The 24,233-nt window shown below is 39.4% G+C and overlaps 1 protein-coding gene across 1 annotated transcript in view; it reads left to right on the top strand.

The window, feature by feature from the left end:
* Positions 1-24,233, top strand: part of vwa8 (von Willebrand factor A domain containing 8) — a 131,690-nt gene that overhangs the window by 81,698 nt on the left and 25,759 nt on the right. The window contains exons 30-39 of the mRNA XM_084724361.1: positions 1,205-1,324; positions 1,603-1,667; positions 2,977-3,102; positions 3,194-3,303; positions 5,533-5,684; positions 6,771-6,975; positions 7,080-7,161; positions 8,301-8,505; positions 22,053-22,161; positions 23,069-23,225. Of these exons, the coding sequence (XP_084580487.1) occupies positions 1,205-1,324; positions 1,603-1,667; positions 2,977-3,102; positions 3,194-3,303; positions 5,533-5,684; positions 6,771-6,975; positions 7,080-7,161; positions 8,301-8,505; positions 22,053-22,161; positions 23,069-23,225 (1,331 nt within the window). The remainder of the gene's footprint in view (positions 1-1,204; positions 1,325-1,602; positions 1,668-2,976; positions 3,103-3,193; positions 3,304-5,532; positions 5,685-6,770; positions 6,976-7,079; positions 7,162-8,300; positions 8,506-22,052; positions 22,162-23,068; positions 23,226-24,233) is intronic.

Below are 24,233 nucleotides of genomic sequence, written 5' to 3'. Positions count from 1 at the left end.
GGATACTGTATTTTAGACTAGTCTACAGTGTTAGACTTGTCTTACTGAAATTCTGCTCATAGATCAGTCTGTTATCAAAAGAAGTATTTTGTATTTTGGGGCAAAAGAAAAAATGGAATTCTCTCTTTTCCCTGAAGACTGTTTTTTTTTTATTTGGCATCAGCTAGCCTATAGAGACACAAGCCACTGTCAAAATTTACAAGAAGTAACAGTAAAAGGCACCAAAGCAGAGACATATGCTATGATGGATATTTTAGTTGATGCAGGACTAAAACTTTGGCAAAAAGTTTTGCTTTAGTTGAGATAATTTACTGTTCTTCTTTAGATAAACTTGAAACTTTTAGTTTTAGAAACTAAAAAAAAATCTCAAAATTTGTTCATAGTGAGCTGTTAACCTGATTTGTCATTATTTTGGCGCATTAAAATGAAATGGTTTTATTTGACAGTTTTACAATTTAAACCATTGTTCATGTTCTCTTGAATGAATTTACTCTATTTTTTTTTTTGAAAAACAATTTTTGGGTTGTTTCTAAAACTCACAGATTTAAGTTTATCTCAAGAAGAACAGTAAATTACCTCAACCAAAGATTAGTAGTTGTTAAAACTTTTTCAAAACTTGAGAGTTTGAGTTGAGCCCAGAACTTAAAAATCTATTGCAGTACATTGCCTTGAAATTTGGAGTCATCTAAACTTTTTCATAGATCTATAATAATTATAAATGAAAATTCAAATGTTAAAGAAATTCATTTCAGTAGAATTTTTTTGCCAAAGTCACAGTGAGCCACTGGAGAGGGACTAAAGAGCTGCATGCGTCGACCATTTCACAAAAATAAAGACTGACTAACTCTGAGCCAAAAAAATCAGACACCTGACCTCCAGACTGACATCAAGTGTGACATCAACAACATACTTGCAAAAAATAATCACATTATTAAGATGACCATTTATTGTGTTAGGTGAATTGTATTTAATCATTCATTCTCTCTTTCTGTCCATGGAAATATGTTTCTGGTTAGAGTTTGGCATGTGATCTGTATTGTTATACAAGTAACATAATAGTCAACATATACAGGCCAGATTTCTGGAGCTTTTGTCATATTTTAATATTTTGTTTTGAATGTTATCTTCTACTGCAGTTTTCATCCCACTTTCTGCCTCTCTTTCAATTCTTTTTCTCGTCTTTTTTTTTTTATCTCCCTGCCAGAGTAACACAGTGCTCCATTTGGACATGGTGACGGGCGCCGTGCGGAGGCTCATGTTGTCTCCGGACAGCGAGCAGCCCTCCACCACAGCCTCGAATTGGTGGAGCAGTAAAGAACAGCAGGTCAGAGGTTTCAGTGTCTCCAGAGAGAATCTGATTTGGCTGGTGCCTCTAGAAAGACATGTTTTCCCCACGTGTTCAGTTTTACATAAAGACAAGTTCACATTCACACCAGATATTTGTTTTGGGTGTTAAATTAGAATGAAAGTTCCTGCCCAGAATGTTAATGTTGTTCAAGAGGTTGGCACAGATTTCATTTCAAGGAGTGAAGAATAGTCACTGAAGGAATCGTTCCAAAGCACTGAAGGTAAAGTGTTGTGTGTACTGATTGTTGTTTGCAGGGAGGACACAAAATGTGTCACGACTTCGCCCACAAAAACTGGCTGCTCTTCTATAAGGAGGACGGGTAAGAAGTTACTCTGATCTAAACTGCTTCATCCTCAACACTGTTCAACAATACAGTCTCAGTCACAGAGGTTTAGACTCGAGTCCATGTCATCTGACTCGACTTGAGTCAGAAATTTTATATCTTCAGACTTCAAAATCAAAAGAGACTTGCAACTGGACTTGGACTTTAACAGAGGTGGGAAGTAACTAAGTACAGATACTTTGTTATTGTACTGTATTGTATTTTTCAGGTGTCTGTACTTTTCTTGAGTATATATTTTTTCTGACAGTGTTTTACTTTTACTCCCTACATTTGAACTTGTTATCCATCAGTGAATGACTTAAAAGAAATAACAAGATGAAAAAGACAAGTCAAAAACAACACAACAAAGGTAACAACAAAAAGATAAACATAAACATAAAAGGCGTAACAAGATGAAAAAGACAAAAAATGAAAAACTACGTTTAAGAGACAACAGGATGAAAAAGACAAATGAAAACATTGTAAAATAAGACAAAAGTGATGTAACAAAACGAAAATGACATAACATGACGTAACAAGACCAAAATTATGTAACAAGATGAAAATGATGTATAAGACAAAGGACAAAAACTACAAAAACATTGTAAAAAGACGAAAAAGAAAAAGCTGTAACAAGACAAAAACAACATAAGTTCTACAACACAAAACAAGACAGAGAACGAGACTGTGCCATAGGCACAAGGTGAGGTTCAGTAGTTTTTTGCTTGAGTAACGAATGTGTGTACTTTTACTACCTCTGGACTTACATACAATCTGTGATTCCTACCACTAGGGGTCTCTCACATTAAAACAATAATAAAAGATGTAGTGTAATGATGCTGTGAAGTAGCGTGAGGTGATATGAGTTTTAATTTGAACTCTGATTCATGTTAAACTGGCGTACAAAGCAGTTATTCTGGTCCTGAATGTAAATTTCAAAGGGGAGACACCAAGGCTGTCGTATTCATGTCAAGTGAAGCTCAACATGTTTCCTCGATCTCTGATGACATATCATGGTCGTTTTATGATTTATTACAGTAAATATATTGCAGGTATCTCCTTTAATATAGTTAACGAGCTAATATTAAAAGTAGCTGAACAGCTAAGTGACTTTGTAAGTCAATGGGTCTGAGATTCATTGTTAAATTATGACTTGTTTAGGACTTGAAAAGTTTAGGACTTGGGACTTGTCAGTCATGACTTTGGACTCGTGTGTAAAGACTTGAGACTCACTTGTGACTTGCAAAAAAGGACTTTGTCCCACCTCTGTTCAGTCATATGATGCTATTAAATCGCCTGTGTGTAGCAACCAGCTGGAGGTGCTAGATGTGCTGGAGGGCCGGGTTCACTCCATCTCCCTTCCCATCAACCTGAAGTCTGTGTTCCTGGTGGCAGAGGACCGCTGGCTGCTGCTGGAGAGCAACACCAACAAGTAAGTCAGGGACGAATTCACGGAGTCTCTCTGATGATCCGAAAGTTTCATTTCAGTTATAATGCGACATACTGTGTGTGCTGCTGAATAGGAAGTTCCTGCTGACCAAGCCCATGCACATGGCAGCTGAAGACTCTGGAGTGTGTCAGCTCCACAGCATCAGTGAGGACTCCGTCAGCTCAGGACACGGAGCCAGCTCAGGTAGGTAGAACCAACAGGACGTTCTACAGCCCTGAACAAAACAAAAGAACAAAACAGGACTTCAGGTTCAGTCCAGCTGCTCTGTGGCACTTCATAAAGATGTTCTGTCAACTCTTTAACTAAACCAAGAAGATACACATACACTCTTAGAAAATAGGGTTCCAGAAGGGCGCTTCTTCAAGTTCCGAGGTTCTACACACAACCATTTCTTCTGAAGAACCCTCTTTTGAAGAAAGACCAGGGGTTCCAATAAAAATCATTTTCATGAAAGGACCTTTTTTCAAGAGTTTGTTAAGGGTTCTTTGTACCGGAATATAAAAGGGTCCTCGGTTGAACCCCCGAGTGTGTTTTAGGTAAAACCCTTGGGGTATAAAATATTCTTGGTAGAACCCCATTTGTGGGTTCTAAAGAAAACCCTTGGCATGTAAAAAGGTTCTCAGTAGAACCTCCTGAGTGTGTTCTAGATAAAACCCTTTGAAGATAAAAAGGCTCTTTGTAGAACACCCAGAGAATATAAAAAAAATCTCAGTAGCCACTCATTCAGAATCCCTTGATGGGTTCTAAATAAAACCATTGGGGTATATAAAGATTCTTGGTAGAACCCCATTGGTGGGTTCTAAACAAAACCTTTGGCATATAAAAAGGACTTGGTAGAATCCCCTGGTTGGGTTCTAGATAAAACCCTTGGAATATAAAAAGGCAACCTTAGAAGATGGAAAGGTTCAGGATAGAAACATCAGATTCTAGCAGGAACCTTTACACAATAGAAGAGTTCTATGTAGAACATGTCAGGCTTTTCTGGGTGAAACCTTTCACAGATGGTTCTAGGGCTATTGTTCTAGGCCTTTATATTTGGTTCTAGGTAGAACTCTCTGAAATAGATCCAAGTGGAACCTTTATAAGGTTTTTGCAGGAGCTAAAAATGGTTCTCCCATGAGGACAAACCAAAGAACTCTTTATGGTTCTAGTTAGCGTCTGTATTTAGAAGTGTGAACAGAGAAGCAGACTGGTACAGTCATATGTCTGCCTTGACAAGACCTCTGAACTTCTCTGTCCGCTGACCTGAAGTCAGACCAGAAATATCAAGAGAACCCTGCGTGTTTCAATCAAAATTCCACTTCATGTCACAGTTAGTGAGAACAAAATGTGAAGTCATGAGTAACGTCCAACAGTGTGGACTGAATCAGTCCACAGAGGTCAGAGGTGACTGTGATAACTCAGCAGACCTCAGTGAGGACAGTCAACTTCACTGTGATCTACAGAAGAAATCTGTGAGCCACTGACAGGTTTTCTGCACTGAGATCACTGATAGACACTCGTTCTTCACTTTGTCCCCATAGGAAAACCCTTTTAGGTTTATGGTAGAACCTTTCTTTTCAGCGGGTTCTATCAAGAATCCAACATAAATGGTTACTCCTAGAACCCCCTCTGAGAGGTTCTACAGAGAACCCTTCCATGGAGGGTCAACCCAAAACCCTCTCATGGGGTTCTATTCAGAATGTTTCTACCTTGTAAGGGTGCTAACAAAAACACATTCAGGGGATTCTAAGTAGAACCCTGTTGTATTCCAATGGTTTTATTTAGAACCTACTAAGGGTGCTCTACTAAGAACCTTTTTTATTCCAAAGCTTTTTTATCTAGCGCACATTCAAGGGGTTCTTCGGAGAACCTTTCTATATTCCAAAGGTTTTATCTGGAGCCCATCAAGGGGATTCTACAGAGAACATTTTATGTTCCAAGGGTTTTATCTAGAACACACTCAGGGGGTTCTCCTGAGGAACTTTTTATATTTGAAGGGTTATTTCTAGAACCCACCTAGGGGTTCAAGCATTACATAGAACCCATGACAAACTCTTGATGAAAGAGTTCTTCAAGGATTTCAACAATCCTTGAAGAACTTTTTCTTCCAAAAAGGGTTCTTTGGACAAAAAGTGTTCTTGATGGAATCTATAGTCTTACAAAGAACCCTTGACAAACACTTTCTTAAAAAAAAGAGTTCTTCAGAAGCAAATTGTTCTTCAGGAAGAACCCTTTTGGAACCCTTAATTCTCAGACTGTAGTGTTCACATTGACTGGACTCTCACATAAAGTAACACTGCTGCAGCAGTGTCTGCTACAGTAACACAAGTGTGTTTAATGTCTTTTTCTTTTTCTTTATTAAGTCATCTAAACGTTTCCTCTCCGGGTTCTCTCTCTGTTCCATCATGTCCTTCTCTCCCATCATCCCAGGTGAGGTGTCCGTTCCCCAGATGCTGTCATGTGAGCAGCTGCCCAATGAGAACCTCAGCGCCGCCCTGGACCAGAAGATTGTTTCACCAAACCGCATCCTGGCCGACACCGGCTCCTTTGCACGGATCGTTGTGGGCTTCCCGGACCTCGTGGTGAGTTTATAAAGAGAACATGGACAGGACTTCACAGAACATATGTTATCATATTAGATAATTGCGTCTACATTTGATTATTACTGGTTTTAGTAATGACTTAATAACTAATAATTAGCTCCAAAAGCAGAAGAAGAGAAAAGGGCAAAATAGCAAGCTGACAGTCAAGTGTTAAAAAGTTTATTAAACTATGTAATATACAAAGTAGTACATTTAAAGTCCAAATAACAGTAAGGGTCAATTCAGTTTGTACGCCCTACAAGTAAGATTTGAAAAATGTATATTGAATTAAATGTAATGTAAATTATAAAACAGACATCTCAAATTGTCTCCATTAAGCACAAACATGTATTTGCTCTCCCATCTTTCATTAAAAGGCCTTCTGTCTGTGTCCGCATGTCTTTTCTTAGACATTTTGATAGGCTGCCACTGTTAACGTTACCAGCTACAACCACTCAGCTAGAGCGCCACTGCTGGAAACAGCTGTATTGACATCTAGTGGCTAGACAGCTTCAGTAAGTTGATAACAAAGTCAGGACACAGTACATCCATAATGCAACATTGCGCTGCAGGCTATTGGGCACATTATATTCTTTGCAAGCTCTCACAGGCTGCATAAAATGAGATGCAGGGCCACATTTTGACTTTGACACATGTGCTTTAAGGTCACTGAAATGCAAAGTTTTCCAGCTTTAGGGAGAAGTGCAGAAGGGTGATGAGGTCATTCATTATTAAACCCTGTTACCCTGCAGGATGGAACATGATTTGATCCTGAGTGCTTTGTTGTGTAGTTTGTATTTACATACTGTGTGTTTCCCGGGCATTTAGGATCAAAGACTCAGAACGAGGCAGAGATATGAATGTGTATCAGTGTTATTACCAGCCAGTGGAGTGGTGAATCATTCAGTGTGTCCCTGCTGTCAGCCTGATGTATGCCTGAATACGAGGCTGAGAGCTTGACTGAATGAGGAGCTCTGGTGCGGGTCCTCGGGTTAAAGTGATGAATGTTAATGTAGTCACAACAGGGCCGTACAGCCGTGCGCTCGAGGTACAAGTACTGATATTTTCCTCTCCTCTGTTGTGCAGTCCCCTAATGAAGTTTACAGCTTTAAAAGGCCCGTCGATCTGTCAGAGATGAAGGGTGGTGAGAGCGGGGCTCACATGTTCCTCAGAGGTGGGCTTCGGTCCAGCACGGCCAAACGGCACAATTGTGTCCGCCTGCTCTCAGCCAATCAGGTGGTCCGGGCCCTTCCACCCAACAAGGTGCCCCTGAAGGAGGTCTACCCCAAAGGTCAGATGAAATGAAAACATGAGTTTGGTTTAGAAAATAGAAAATGAATTCAAATAGAGAACGAGTCCATTATGTAAAGACGTGTTCTCTTGTTTGTCACCCAGATGTCACACCTCCGATGACAGCGGCGTACCTGGAGGTGACGGATCTGAACTCCAAAAAAGTCAAATATATTCCTGTCCCAAGGTGAACACCTGTTTCTTAAGGACACACTGCAATACAGTTATAACAAGAACATCTGCATTGCATTGATAATCCATCTTACAAGCACACCTCAGTTACAAAGTAGAAAGAAAATATACATTTCAAATCAAGGATTGATATGAAGAAAATCACACTAAGCCATGTGCTCAGATATATCTAGATTACACAGGTATATAGAAGAAGTCACAGTATGAACACAGGAAAATGTTCATTACATATTAATCAGGTATCCCTAATTGTAAATACTCCTCAAAGATCTCATTAAATAGCTGTCATATGTTGCTGGTTTTGAGATTTGGGACAAAACCACATTTAGAGGGAGTTTGATTTTTGGAAAATATATTTTCAAAGATCAAACTCTTGGCTGTTAAAGCTTGTAATGAGCCAACCTCCTGGTGATTATATTTTTTTAAAATGTAGACATCAACTCCATCAGTCCACTCCATCAGATGGATCATCTGACAGACTTGACATGTTATGTTTGGGACACATCTGATAGATGATATGGGGTCCTTAGGGTATAGCTAACCCTTTTTATGCCTGAGTAAGTAATGTTTTTGTAAAAATCTGGGACTTTAATGGGTCAACATAAAAAACGATTTTTAAATTGTTTGAAGTTGTGAATTCAAGGGTGTTTTCTGGCACAGGGCAAGTTTAGAAATAAAAAAAAAAACATTCCCAAAATGTAAAGTGCTGGTATTAATAATTGTTTAGGGTTTTTTGGAAGGACATGATTGTCTCAATTCTCAAGAATGGATGATTTCACACATATTAACAGGCACCTCTGTCATACATAGTATATATTGCTGTCCATTAATCAGAAGTCTGAGGAAGAGCCTCACTTGAAACTTCACTGGTAATTCAAATCATTTTTTTAAGGAAGCTGTTTGTTGTTCACATCCATCTGTCTCAACTCTGCTGTTATGTTTTTGATCCAGCACCCACTCAAGTGGACATTTAGGTGTGCTGAAACATGAAAGACACATTAGCAAGGTCCTCACACAAGACTGACAACTTCATTGACACACTGAAGGAAAATGTGACCGTCTAGTGAAAGATGTTTTGGATGATGTCTCTAAAATGACTGTGTCTTCACTTTCCTGCGTGTTTGTGGTCGGCAGGTCGATGACTGTGTCTCCTTACACCAGCTGGTTGTCCAAGGTGTCAGAGTCTGACGTGCTGGTGGCTCCTCTGGGTGGTGGAGGTGTGGTCACAGTGGATATGGGCGGGTACGTCCGGCTGTGGGAGACGGGACTGGATACGCTGCAGCGATCGCTGATGGAATGGAGGAATATGATCGGGACGGAGGATGGCCGACCGATACAGGTAACATCACAACTTTGTAAGATAGCCAGGTTGTCATCATTTGTGTGCTCACATGGTCTAAAGCAGGTCTAGATTTGTGCGCAGAGTATGAATAAATTCAGGTAAGATAATATTGATGAATTTCAAATTGCTGCATAAAATGGTTTAAGCACAACTTTGTGTGCACACAGTGAATGAGGTCCAGTTCTCCTCCAAAGCTGTTTACATGCTTCATAAAAATAAATATTCCTCTAATATTCCTGTGTACCTGCAGTCATGCATACTGCAGTTATGAAGGCTTCTTGGCATCAAAATAGGATTATTTCATAGTTTTCCATACAGAGCCTCGCTCTCTCAATCATTCGATCATCTTCTGGAAAAGGTCTGCTCATATACAAAAACCTGTTCATATCTGCATCTTTGCACATGTTTAAAAGTACACTGTAAAAAAAAATTGAGGAAAAACTTTACAATCAAACTCAGACTCTCACTTTGTTGAGATAATTTACTTTTCTTCTTTACATAAACTTGAATGCTTGAAATTAAGAAACCCCCAAAATTTGTGTCATAAATAGATTTGTTTGATTTGTTGTTGTTATTTGGGAGCTTGAAAATGAAATGGTTGCAACTGAAAATCTAAAATTATTAACCATTAATCACTGTCACTGTCACTCAACAATTTAAAAAAAAATTAAGAATATTATTAAGAAGAATTATTAGTTTGTATAACTTTTTCAGATCTTAAAAGTTTGAGTTGAACTCAAAAAACTCAAACTTTATTGCAATAAGTTGCCTTGAAATTTTCTTAGCTCAGCTTTTCTGTGTATGTGTTTCTCCATCTGACCAGAAATGTGGGTTTTTCTTTTGTGCAGCATCTGTATCCCGGCCTTAAAAACTCAGGCGACAGGTCGTGTAAAACCAGCTGTGAATATCCCACGTTTTTATTCAGAATAAGCTCTAATTCAGAATATCCAACCAGATTATGCTGTTTATATGATCTGTATCAAATTCAGAATATTGTGATGTTCTGAATAATGAAAAAGAACTGAAAAGTCACCGTTATGTCACAAAAATGAGAGGATTAGGTCATAATTGTAGCATGGAGTTTCTCTCGATGCCACTGAGGGGCAGTAGTGCTTTAAAAATACCCACTGTGATTTCAGCTGGGTGTCACTCTGACAGAATATATTGGCTGCTGAAACATTCCTGATTTCATGCTAACCAGAATGTTTCCAGGCCCAGAGTATCTGCCCCAGCTGTACACAGGGTGGGTGTTGTGAATGGACGGGCATTGTGCTGATGATGCAATAGGTCTGACCTTCAGTGAGGGTCGGAACACTCAGTTCTGAGACATCTTTGTTAAAGTGCCCACATACACAACGCAGGCAGACACATTCTTTAGATAATGTAGCCGTCCAGATGTAGGTTGCAGTATCTGCACATCTGTGGTTTGTGCACAGGGCAGTGATAGAGACGGAGTCCTTTCCCTGGACTGAAATGAGGACATCAAACAGACTGATGACGAGATTGGATGATGCTGATCACTGTTCTTTAGGAATGAATGAAGGGAAAGTAAAAAGTCTTCTATGTGTCAGTCTTCACCGTTTTCTACATTTGCTCCTATACACAAAGATATGACAAATCAGCCTGTCGCAATGACTACTATTGTTGGTGATATTTTATCTCCAAAATAATTCTGATAGACAAAATTATTATAGGGCAGCAACTAACGGTTATTTTCTCAGTAATCAATTAATCAATCCTGTCACAATTTTCTCAGTTTAAAAAATAGGTTCAAACATGTGGAGTCCCAAGTCATTCCTGATTTACAAGTCTTCTTGATTTATTGATGAGTTGTTTGGTCCATAAAATGTCAGAAAATATTGATCAATGTTTCTCAGAGTCCAAGATGACGTCCTCAGGTGTCTTGTTTTGTCCACAACCCACAAAAATATTCAGTTTACTGTCAGAGAGGAGTAAAGAAACCCGAAAATATTCACATTTAAGAAGCTGGAATCAGAGAATCAGAGAAAGGACATTTTAATCAAGAAATAACAAATCAAAAATAATTGATAATTAATTTAATAGTCTATTAATAATAATCAGTTATTCGATTAAACATTGCAGCTCTAAATTACTGTCATTTTAAGAGCTTTTTGAAACACCAAAATGAAGCACACTGCCTTTGACTGAGAATTAATTCATAAATGCACACACATATACACCTGCACACCTGCAGTGCCCACACACACACACACACACACACACACACACACACACACACACACACACACACAGGAGCTCTCTCTGGCCTGGATTCCTCACTGGTCAGGTCTTCTTTGATGGGGCACCTTGAGTCGAGTGTAGGTCAGACGTACACAGACTCTCCCTGTGCTCTGTGTTAGCTCGCTGCAAACAACAGTAGCACTACTGTATTTAAACATACCTGCGTTAAAAGCTTCTCTGTATATCTGCTCACAGACATGCTACCTAACCAACATGTTTACACACCTCACCTCCGTACGAGATTACCTGTTTGCATATGACACGCGTGCATTACTCGCCAAATACCTTGTTTTTATGAGAGCGAAACAAAAAGGCTTTGACCAAAGTATGAAAGGAAAAAGGGAAACACAGGAAATAAAAAAACCTCTACTATGCAAGATTTTACTCAAAAACAACTTAATAATCAGCACTGTGAGTGTGTGTTGGTGTGTGTATCTGCAGAGAAGCTGCCCTCTGCCTGGATGTTCTTCTGTTGTTGTGTTCAGCGTTTGGTCGGTGATGTGAACCATCCAGCCAATAACACGAATGCATGTGACGTCACAGTATGAATTCACTGCGGTTACACCCACTAAGTGACAACAAGACTACTGAGTGGTAGCAATCGAAAAACACATCTAACATGAGAAATAGCTGCTGTGTGATTGACTATAGACATATTCAGTGACTGCTTTGTGTGTTTTGCCATCTAGTGGTGCCGCCGTTACTGTGGTGGGACGTTGCATGATGTCACACACAGGATGTTCTCATGGTTTGAGTTCAAATATTTACCCTCGTAGGATCTTTCATGGGTTTGGGGTTCCCTTCTAGACACCGCTGCCTGCTGACAGTGGAGAGCTGGATTGATGACGTTAGACAGGGGCCCTCAGTAACTGATGGTGGCACCTTTGTGGATGCTGATATTAATCTTCTTCAAATCCTAGGAAGTAGTTTGATGATGGTTGTGACAATAACCAGAAATAGATAATGGAGAAATAGACCACCTCTGCCACATTTAAATGATGAAGTACTGTGTAATATATGTTACTGTACTAGCTAGATTGCAAAATTAAGTTATGAAATTCACATTTTTCATAGCTACTTAAGTATCCAAGTATTCAGTATTTTAAGAAGCAAAGTCTTTTCTGGGTATTTTTGTTTTGTTTTGTTTTGTTTGGTCCACTTCTGGCACAGTGAATCTATGTAGACTGTCTGGTCTCAGATAGTCTGACTCACCAGATGCACACTGCAGGTATAAGTGCCACCATTTGCCGCAGTCACATGGAAGCGACTCGTCTCAAAAAAACAACAGCGGCTCCTGAAGAGGTTAGCATAGATACTGTGATAGCATCAGCTATATCAGAACTGGAGAGAGTCACGAAAGTTTGATCTGATTGGTTGAAGTTAACCTTTGTTTGACGTGATAGACAGAAGGTCCATCCAATTGCCTGCCAAGTGTTTTTTGAAAGTGCCTGCCCATTTCCAAACAGCTTCTAAGGACGACTTCCCAGATGGGTCTGTGTGACAAACCAGAAAGTCTTAGACGAAAATATAGACATTAGTAGTTGTAACTCAAGACAGATATTTCGTTGGGTTGCTGACTGCTGCAATAGAGGAAAGACTTTTAACTCCAGCTCCATGCACACATGTATTTCTGGACAACCATACATTTGGCTGTGTGTGTGTGTGTGTGTGTGTGTGTGTGTACACGATATTCCCTCTCATCTGTCTTTCTTTTGATATTTGCTCCATTACAGCAGTGTTGACATAATCAGTACACACACAGATGTACAGGAGACATCAGTCTTCACCTGTCTGCACACACACGTTCAGCTGGTGTATTCTGACACAGTGAATAAATACCTGTTCAAAATGTAGTCAGTAATCTAATCCAGTTATCACAGTGTTAAAGTAATGAAACTTGATTACTTTCCACTACGCTTTCATTACCTTAATAGCAAATATGTTTTAGCCTGATATAATGTTTGTTGTTAGGTTTATGAATTGTTTGTCCAGTTAGTCCTTCCATTGTTAAGTGCAAATGCACACATGTGCACTTAAATATACAAGTATGTTGTTAAATATCTGCAAACTGATTACATCTTTTTTTTGTCTATAACCGTAATGGAATAGTTACCTTTTTGTATCCAGATTATAATCCTGTTACATGTAATTTGTTACTCCCCAAACCTGCATTTATACCATATAACACACTAACATGCACCCAACTTCACACATGGCCTGTCTTTACTCCTTAAGAAGCACTAAAAAGTGTGCTTATGCACAAACACACACACACGCACACAGATGCCTTCACTCCTAAATCACTCTGTGTCTTTAGGCGTCTAAAGGGAGAATCAGAAATTTATGAGGCTATTAATCCTACAAGACAAGGCGTGGACTGAGAGAGAGAGAGGGACACTGGGTGAAGAAAAGAAAGAGAGAGGGGAAAAAACTCATAGAGAGAGGAGGGTGGGGTGGAGACATGGATTCCCACAGTCATAAAAATGAAGTTTTCTCAACTGCAGCGCCCTCCCCACACTCCCCTCTCCTCTCATCCTGTCTCCCTGTGTCGGGGTTAAGGTGCCATCTTTAGATTACAGATTACAGCTGGGACCAGTGGGAACAGAAACACAGCAGCAAGTAGATTAATATTACTATATTAATAGTAAGAATATATAATACTGGAAGTGTGTGGATGTAGACAAACATGGACCTGTGTGATGGGTTGCTTTAAAGCCTAAAGATGAGTTCAGTGTGTACTAGTGTTGTCAGAAATATCATCAAAATGCTTTCAATTCTTATTTTCACAATATTGATACTAGGGATGTAACTAAGGATCATTTTCATTGTCAATTAATCTGTTGATTTTTTGTCTTTATTGATCAGTTAATAAATCCTGTCACAATCTTGTCAGCTGAAAAAGTGTGAATGTGACATATGTCCATGTGCTCCACATGCTTGGACCTATTTTTCAAGTGCAATGAAAAAGTGGAAAAATTATGTAACAAGATGACAAATACTTAGCAAGATGAAAAGTGACATAAAAGGCAATAAAAGCAACTTCACAAAATGAAAAAAAAAGAACAAAAATGACCTAACAAGATGAGAAAGATGTAACGAGATGAGACGAGACAGAAAAGATCTAACAAGAGCAAAAACTACTTAACAACAGACAAAAAAGTGATGCAACAGATGTAATAAGACGTACTCCATGTTTGGACATATTTTTCATGTCCTTCCTATAGCAATTATTTTCATTATTGATTAATCTGATGTATTGAGTATCAGCAGTTTCCATGGTATCATATCGAGATTAAAAATTCCAGTATATCCGTAGCATGATATTTCACACCTACAGTAGCTTGAAAATAGTGATGTGGTGGCACTAAATACTGTTTATCAGACCACAAATTAGACAGAAGTTAGCTAGCCAGTGGAGCTATTTCCTACCTATGTGTTCAGTGTGTGTATGGTGTTGAATAATTGGAAACATTAATTCTGAAGAACTGAGTTTAGCAGTGAATTTGATTGATTCACACCACAAATCGGCTTGCTAGCATGCTATTTCACAGCTACATAGCTAAGAAAAAAAGCAATACAAAGCATTGAATTTGATGAATTTACTGTTTGGCAGACCATAATGAGACAAGAGTTTGCTAGCTAATGTGCTTATTCTCTACGTTCAGTGGATGTCTGGTTTTAATGGGAATGTTTAAATCTGAGGGACTACGAGAAGAATTTGAGTCAGGCACAGAACACGGCTGTTGACGTTCATCATCGAAAGAGGGCAGGGTTCATTTAGAGTAGGTTGGAAAAATGATCAATGCTGATAATAAGGATCATATAGGTTCATGCTCTGGCCACCAGTTTCAAGTATTTCAGCTTTGTTTTTTGGATATTATTATATTTTATCTTTAATTTTGAATGCTAGATGCCTGGTGATTATATAGCAAAAACGTGGCTTTTCTCCTATCTGATTGTGTTCATGTAGTTAGCAGAACTGAAGGTCCTGGTGTCAGGATCCCTGCTGGGACAATGTAATGTGACACACACACACAGTCCTGTAGCTGCAGTACCTAAATAACTCATGCCTCGGCTCTTTCACAACAAGAGTATGAACTTGAACCGAGTAACTCAGAGCCCAAAATGGACACATGTTGTAACGCATCACTCATCATTTTTCTGAGACCAAAAGTAGTGCATTAGTCACTTCTTTCCTGGTTGTGACTGGGCCATAATGGAAGTCATTACCAGCATGAAGACACATTCAGGAGTGATGTTGTCACCAGCAAGACAGTTTTATCTATATACAGTGTGATGACACGGGTGGATTACTGAAATGGGCTGGTGTTCAGGAAACTGGAATCCTGATAGCTCGGCTTCCTCTCTGATGGACAGATGCACAGACAGGTCTGATGGAACTGGTGCTGTGTTGACAGCGAAAATAGTGTGTGTGGTGTTTATCGAGTGATCGTAATCACATTCATAAAACACTCAGTGAGGATGATTCATCTAGCAGTACAGCCTTTGAAGCCACTCTCAACACCCTTAACCATGCGTGTCTGGTTTGGAGTACTGGGAAATGTTCATTCTGAGGGACTATGGTTCGACAAGAGTTCGAGTCAAGCAATGTCTTTATCATGTGGAGGTTGGAAAATAGCAATATGGGGCACAGCATTTGATGAATTTACAGTTTTCAGACAACAAGTTAGACAAGAATTTGCTATTCCCTAACTGTATTAATAGGATAGGCGCCTGGTGTTTGGGAAGCCTTAATTCTGAATGATTATGAGTTAACAGTTTGAGTTAGGCATAGATGGCATATCATGTGTCACTTGGAAAATAGCACATTTTGTGAATTTACAGTTTATCAGACCACATATCAGAGTCAGTTAGTTAGCCACCTAGCATAATATTTCACTGCTATCTTGGAGAATAGTGATATGAGATACTGAATGTGATGAATGTAGTGTTAATGAAATCACACATTGAGAAAGGAATTAGCTAGCATGCTATCTCACTGCTACCTTGGAAAAAAGAGTAACACAGGGTCCTGAATTTAATTAATTTATGGTTTATCAGATCAAAAATGAGACAAGAATTAGGTAGCTAGTGAGCTATTTCACTATTGGAAAATAGTGACATGGGACACTGAATTTGATGGATTTACTGTTTATTAGACCAAAAATAAGATGAGAATTAGCTAGCTAGTAGGGCTACTCCCACACTGTGTCAATTGGCACCTGATGCTAAGTAATGAGGAACCTTAACCCTGAAGGACTATGAGTGAACCGTTTGAGTTAAGCATAAATGGATGGATAGACAGTTAGCTAGCTTGCTAGTGTAATATTTCACAGCCAGTTTGGAAAGTAGTGATATGGGGCACTGATTTTGATGAATTCACATTTTCTCAGACCACAAATTGAGACAGGAATTAGCTAGCATGCTGGTTCACCGCTAGCTTGGAAAAATGCAATATTGGAATTTTTGGGCTTATCAGACCAAAAATGAGACAACAATTAGTTAGCAAGTGAGCTAGCTTAAAAATGTGACATGGGACACTGAATTTGACTAATTTACTCGTTCAGACCTCAAAGAGTTTGTGTGTTATTTCATATCTTCGTAGTTTGGCAAATAAGGCCACCCTCCCTGCATCAGGTGCACACCCTCATTTCCCATGGCATGTGTGCCTCAGAGCTCATGTTCTGTTGCTTTTTTTTTTTTTGTGCCGTATGCAATGTGTAACTCACGCATACACAGACATGTATGCATCAATGTGTAACCAGAGAGTGGTCACACAGTGTTGGTGAGCTCCTGAAGGTGAGCTACAGTGACGCGAGTGGCTCAAACCTCTGACCCTTTACCTCACCACAGAGCTATGGCACCAGGCTCTCTCTGGTTACTGAGGGTAACATTGGTTCATCTGCGAGCTCACACACACACTCACACACACCTCCTGCAGAGCTTCACCAACACCAGACTAATGGAAAGCTCTGTTGACACACAGATCTGTTGGTTTGCAGCTGCATGGGACAGTGAGGATGTTAATTTACCTGTGTTTGAGACCCTGCTGATTACTAAAACACCCCTGCCACCCTCTGTCCCTAGTCTTATTGTCATGCAAGGAATGGTCAGTAAAGATTATTCTCATGTAGATCTGTGATTTCAACAGCCAACACAGCTGGTCTCACATCTTCTACAGGAGGCATTTTTCATCGAACCTGACTGATGCTGCATGTTTGATACCCTTTGCAGTATCGATGAGGACATGTCAGCCTATTATTTTATGTGTAACATTCTACACATTATTGCTTCAATGCTTTTGTCAAAACTTGATATCATTATTATTACATTTTCCTTTATTCTTAAATACTCACATTTTCTGTGGTGGAGGTTGGAGAGGACAGCTCTCTCCTGGGAGGCTGTCAGATTGAATGTCCAGACTGGCTGGTAAAACCTGTGGAAAAAGTGACTGAGCCTTTAAGTTATTAACAAGGTGCCTCTATGCATTTAAACCCAGCATCTGTTTCAGGTGTGATGGCAGAGATGGAACACAGCTGGAACACTTGGTGGATGTTCTCCAGATAAATACTGAGATGTTCTGAATTTATAAATTTTGCGTGAATCTTTAAGGAAGAAACGGCTCGTGCTCAGTTGGCGAATTATGGCAGTTACAGAATGATCCCAAATAGAAATAAGGGTTCCAAAAGGGTTCTTCCTGAAGGGCTGGGGTTCTCATTCGCTTCTGAAGAACCCTTTTGAAATAAGGATTTGTAAAGGGTTCTCTTGCAGGACTAAGGGTTCCATTAAGAACCCGTTTCATCCAAAGAATCCTGTTTTGAAAGAAGGAGTTCTTCAGAGATTGTTGAAATCTTTGAAGAACTCATAAAACCCCTGGAATGTAAAACAATTCTAGGTAGAACCCCTTGAATGGGTTTTCAGTAAAACCCTTGGATCATAAAAGGGTCCTCACTAGAGCCCCCTGAGTGTTTTCTTGATTAGAAAACAGGTTATTCCCTGAGTTTGGATTTAGATAAAACCCTTGAAATAAAAGGCCTCTTTGTAGAACCACTCTGAGTGTTCTAGATAAATAAAAATCCCTGGAATATAAAAAGGTTCTCAGCCCTCAGGGTGGGTTTCAGAATGGAATATAAATGGGTTCTTGGTAGAACCCCTTGGATGGGATTTAGATAAAACCCTTGGATTATAAAAGGGTTCTCAGTAGACCCCTGTGGTGTGTTCTAAATAAAACCTTTGGAATATAAAAAGATTCTTGGCAGGATTTAAATAAAACCTGTGGAATATAAAAGGGTTCTTCTGAGAGCCGGCTGTTGCATTCTAAGAAAATTCCATGGAATATAAAAGGGTTCTCAGTTGAACCCCCATGGTTTGCTTTTTAGATAAACCCTTGGAATATAAAAGGGTTCTTGGTAGAACCCCTGAGTTTGGATTTAGATAGAACCAACCAGGGTTCTCAGTAGTATGCCTGCATGGGTTTTAGAAAAAGCCTTGGAAGAGAGGTGGGTTCTTGTTATCATCCTTAGAAGGTGGAAACCTAGGTGGAGCTGTTACATCATAGAAGGGTTCTCTGTGGAACCTCTCAGAGGGGTTCTGGGTGAAACCCTTCACAGATGGTTCTTAGTATAACCCTTTATGTTGGGTTCTAGGCAGAACTCTGTGAAAGGGTTCCAAGTGGAAGCCTTATAAATGTTTTAACCAGGAACCAAAAAGGGTTCTCCTATCAGGACAAGCTGAAGAACCCTTTATGGTTCTAGTTGGCACCTTTATTTGTAAGAGTGTCAGTGATTTCTATAAGATGCTTCCCACAGTGAGGATTATCTTGTTGTGGTAATCTGACATGGTTTATATCAGACTGACCGTCCTAATCTGTTCTAAACATAGAGTTCTGCTGATACAGCAGCTTCATGTAGGTGTGAGAACACGGCCTGAGCTCTCAGCTCTGCTGTGTGTGACGGTTAGAGGTGTGGACAACAGAGGGAGAGGACAGGTCCCTCTCATCTGAACTGCTGCTCGTACTAGATAAGTCCCTGCTCAGCCACAGAGAGCATGAGAAAATCCAACACAGCAAAATAAAAGTCACACACCCACAGTTAACAACTGAACCTCCTCCCCCAAAGATACCACTCAGATTCCTGCAGTTTGTAAGAATGCAGCTGATCTACAGGGGATACACTCAGTCTCCAGCTGATCCACCGCTTCGCCTCTCACTCCTTCATGCGTGCCAGACTCTGGCCGGCCGCCCTGCCTCGCTGTGAGAGCCAGCGGGCTGATTTTGGCACCGATGGTGCCGTTGAGATGGACCTAAAAAAACAAAGCTTTAACCTCTGTGTATCGCTCTCCTGCAGAGAGACACAGAGCCTGTTCTGTCCATCCTGCCAAAACCTCAGACCTTACAGATAGTCCATTTTCTTAACGCTCTGACTGTGTGGTAGGTAGCTGACTGGTGTTTGATGGCTGTCTCACATACTAATTCAAGACATCAGGAGGTTAACACAAAGAGGACATTTGAAGAGAGGTTGTGTGAGCTTGGAAAAGTGCGATCGCTACTACAAGTGCGACCCAGTGTGTTTCTTTGTGGCTTTTCCCAGGGAGTGTTCTAACACTGTTATTGTCTAAACACTGCAGCCTTTCTGATGAAACCTGAGTCCCTGAGTGGTTTGGAATGTTATTCAGTAACTGGTTAGCTAAACACTATGTATGTGTACATACATCTTTTATATGAAAAGGCTAAATGCATAGTGAGACCGCTCAGCAGTATCTAAAAGGAAAAATACTGACAGTCTTTTGTACATGACTTTTCTTGAGCATCAAACTGAAGCACTACAATAATGCCAACAGTTGTGTGAATCATTGTTTCCCTTGATGAAATTAGAGTGAAGTGTTACTGGACTAACACTCCTGAAGTATTGCGATTATATTACTTATATATAAATTTATATTATGATATATTGCGATTTTTGTTTGCTTTTTTAACACTAGATCATGTGAAAAAAGTCAAATCATACACTTCAGAGACTATAACTCATGATTAATATTTCCAAAGACAGTGAACATCACATGTCAGGAGTGTTGTGCAAGTTCACATTTTAAAAAAGGAACTCAAAGTTCAGCTCACAGAAAGGAAAAAAAGGAAGGAACTACCTCACTTTCATTCTGTTATGTAAAAACTTATTTTAGATAGAATCTTTTTCTATTAAAACATGAATATTGAGTGGCTAAGATTACTTATGTCTTTAGTTATTGACAACAATTTACAACAATTTGAGCAGCAACACTGCAGCAGACAGCAAACTTGAACAGCAACATACTATTGAATTTCAACTGAAAAGTTGAAATCCTGACTTTCCAGTTCAATTTGAATGCACCATAGTGAATGAGAACTGCAAGGAGATGAAGAGGGAGATAAGACAGAGAAGATGAGCAAATATGGTCTGTCCTTTTCTCACTGTAACAGAGACTCCAGTCTGCAGTGTAGTTCACACACTTAATGCGACATGATCAATCAAAGTTTTATATCACCTCCACATCTCTGTCATATTCACACACTCCCTCTCTCTGCTGCGACCGCATTTTTGTTTTTATCAGCTGATGATTGTGAAGTGAACGTGAACGTCACTCATGTTCATTGATTGCAGACTGATCCATTCATTCACCAAAAATATGAGCATGTTCAGTGAACACCGCTCTTTTAGTGCATTCATGCACTTTTGAGTTTTATTTCTGCATTAGCATTCTTAAAGTGTATAAAAATAGTAAAAACTATTTTAACATAAACTTTACGTGTTCCTGCTCATTAAGCTGGTGACACAAGAAAATAATGAATAAAATAAGATGTTAAAGCCCCTGAAAACTGCAGACATTTAAAAGAGTATTCTTCATAATTTACATGAAATTGAACTAGACTTGACTGCATATAAAAGTAGTAATTTAATGTACAATAGAATGAATGAAAATAAATTGCAATGTCTAGCTGTTCCTGTTCATCGTGTAGTGAACAGTAAAGAAAATGTTAAATCTAAATGTGTGCAGCCTTCTCCTGGCATGCAATGGTCTCTTCCAAGTTAGCAGTGTGAAATCAGCAGCTTGAGGAAGTGTATGCCTTAAAGTCTGAACACACATGTTAATTTATGTTAAGCATCTGAAGTAAAATCGATCCAGGCCCCATTTCCCAGAGCTTTCATAGCGCTATGTGCATCGTAAGTTGTATCTTAAGGTCTCCCTTAAGCTTACAGGCTGTTTCCCATCTCTGGGAAACAGTCCGGGAGACCTTAAAATACAACTTACGACGCACATAGCGCTATGAAGGCTCTGGGAAACGGGGCCCTGTCTGTTAAGATATTACCATGAACATGATGCTAATTTCATCAGTGCATCAATGGGAATTCTCATTATATTCTATCCTAGAGCTAACACACCAAATGCTGGTTATTTCTATAAAAAATTAATGCAGGAATGAAAAAAAAATCAATTCAGTAAATATTTAAAAAAAAGAATGGTGATACAGACTGTAAGAGAATTGATGTGATTCTTGCAAGAGGCCCTTTGTTAATGGAAAACCAGACTTAATACATGACAAAATACTGCTAGTGATGACTTAGGGCTGAGCCGACCCTTTAAGCCAGGTGTGGGGAAATATTTTTCATGGCGGTCCACATATGAAATTGATCAGGCTGCTGTGAGCCAAATACAAATGATACAAGGTCCTAATAATGACCAAATCTCTAATAATGGAATGGTCAGAAGTGCTCTGTATATACTGTTGGTTACCCTTTCTGGTTTGATGAATGAATGATGAATGAATTGTAGGTTAATATTTTGTTGCCAGTGTCCAAAACTTGATGTTTTACAGAGTACCATGCATGCTGCATACAGGCTGCTACAATAGTAGCAGCAAAAGTGGAAGGACAACATAAACAACATGATGTACAACTTTATGTGAATAAAGTTACAGTTTAATATAAAAGATACAGTTCATTATCATTACCAAAAAATACAGCACTGACCCCTTTAAAAATAAAGGTCTGATAACAGTTTAATGGTAAGCAAAATACATATTTTTTCCATAATGGCCTTGCAAGCCAAATGAAACCTTTCAGTGGGCCACATCCAGCCCCTGGGCCACGTTTTGCTCAGGTCTGCTTTAACCCATATAAGTCTAGGCATATGTGGCTCACTTCAGAGGCTTAAGGAACCTGCACAGATGTATGAAGGTCTGTACTTACAGTGTTTACTGAATGTTTTAGAACTGACCCACATGATTCCTCTCACTCCTCTCCTCTCAGATTACCATCCAGAGGGACAGTGGCTTGGATGTCACTGCCCCAAAACATGGCAAGATTGACCCCAACAACGCTCCTCACGTTGGGGGAAACCAGTGGGCAGGAGGCACAGGTAACCAGTGTTCCTTACTGCATCAGGAAGCACCTAGCAAGTGTTTTTCTGAAAGTGCCAGGCCCTTTCCAAACCGTTTCTAAAAACAACTTCCCATAGCCTATAACTTAGTAAATCTATTTGTACATAGGCAAGTTTTGGGCTTTATTTCTTTATTTCTTTTAAAGAGGTAGTTCAGGTTATTTGAAGTGGGGTTGTATGAGCTGCTTATTACACATTCAGTGTATTACCTACTGTAGATGGTGGTCGATGAGCCCCCAGTTTACAGAAGCAGAGAAAGGAGTACCAGCATGGAGAATAAGCAATCTCTTGCTGTCGACAGGGTCAGCAGAAAATGTATTTTAACCACCTAAAAAAGAAAAAAAAAACAGTTTAAATGTATGCTATCTTTAGAGTACTTAATGTTCTTTGAACTTTCTGTCAGACAGAGTTTTCTGATTGGAAACCACTATATATAAGTTGTTGTATCACTCTCTCCAAAGCCACCAGACTCCTTTGGCAAAAACAGGTATTTTACCTTGCAGAGTTGCGTGTCGATCAGAAATTGCTGGTCTACCAGTGCCTCAATCAGTTAGTTTGTTTGTGTTATTATGTAATTTAAGTACTTTAATGGTTAGCCCTTTAAATCACTTTGACGATTTGCCTTTTAAAACACTGAAGTCACACAATAACACAAAAACTAAGTGATCAAGGCAGTGATAGAGCAGCAGCAACTCCTGTGTTCTGTGAGGTAAAATTACTGTTTCTGCCAAAGGCTTTATACAGAGTGATATTTGGCTTATCTGATGGTAGTTCCCGTCGAAAAGGGCAAGGTTATATAAATGCTGGATAAAATGTTTGGTTTTAAGTAAGTTGAGAGTTACCTAAATCATTCTCCCTTCAACACTAATAAGATGTATCTTGGCAGGTGGCAGAGACACTGCAGGGCTCGGAGGCAAAGGCGGCCCCTATCGGCTGGATGCGGGGCACAAGGTCTACCAGGTTTCTCAGGCTGAGAAAGATGCAGTTCCAGAAGAAGTCCGCAGAGCAGCCCGAGAAATGGCTGAAAAAGCTTTCAAAGAAAGGTAGGTTGCTTTAAATACAGAAAATACAGGGATCACATGCTAAAAATGTCTGCCCAGTATACAAGAGAGCATGGCTGATCCTTAAGGCGACTGTCTTTTTCCACCTTGGAAACTGAAGTGTGTGATGTGTATAATGTGGAACAGGTGTGTGTATTTGTGTCTGGGCCTATTTGTTTTGGCAGTCTGCAGGGTTTCTTGGTCAGTCAGCTATCCCAGGTATGGTGCTCTGTCCTCAGGCCTCTGAGGGTTACTTTAATAATGTATTCTTGTACAATTACTATCAGTTTAAAAATGTAGTAAGTAACCTTATCCAAATATCACAATATTAAATTACTTCCAGTTTCTGTTGGATCACTTCAATACCAAGTATAGTGAAATTGTTTAGCCTATTATAATGTTTTATAGTTGTTTATTAATTGCTTGTCCAGATATTCCTTCCTTAGTCTGGTCTGGGCCTTCTGTTTTTACCAACACACTACCCTAAAATACTTTTCAGTAGTAGCAGCAGTAGTATTGACAGGTTAGTTGTATTTCTTTGTAGTTAACGTTAGTGGTTGATCTGTGTAGCCAATGTTAGCAGTTTGTCTGTGTAGCTAATTCTAGTAGTTGGTCTGTGTATAGCGGTTGATCTGTGTAGCTTAAGTTAGCGGTTGGTCTGTGTAGCTAAGTTTAGCAGTTGGTCTGTATAACTGCCATTAGTGGTTGGTCTGTGTAGCTAATGTTAGTGGTTATTCTGTGTAGCAAGTGGTCTTTTCTGATTTAAAGACAAAATAATGTTGACATTTCCTCCCAGTGAAGCTTTTTTTCACTAGAGGCCAAGATTATGAACCAGCTGTAAGAACAGCTGGTTTTACTCAGACCAGAGTGGTGTTGTGTGACTGTGAAGTGTTGTAATGTGTAACGTGCGCACGCTGCACAAAGTAACATATTTAAAATTGTAATCCTGATAATAACCCATTTTTACTAAAAGTAACTGTAATCTGATAACATCTTTTTTCCTGTAACTGT

Source organism: Lutjanus erythropterus, chromosome 8, assembly GCF_056507025.1.
Source record: "Lutjanus erythropterus isolate fLutEry1 chromosome 8, fLutEry1.hap2, whole genome shotgun sequence".
In the NCBI taxonomy this organism is placed as follows: domain Eukaryota; kingdom Metazoa; phylum Chordata; class Actinopteri; order Lutjaniformes; family Lutjanidae; genus Lutjanus; species Lutjanus erythropterus.
This window is presented reverse-complemented; position numbering and strand designations above follow the sequence as displayed.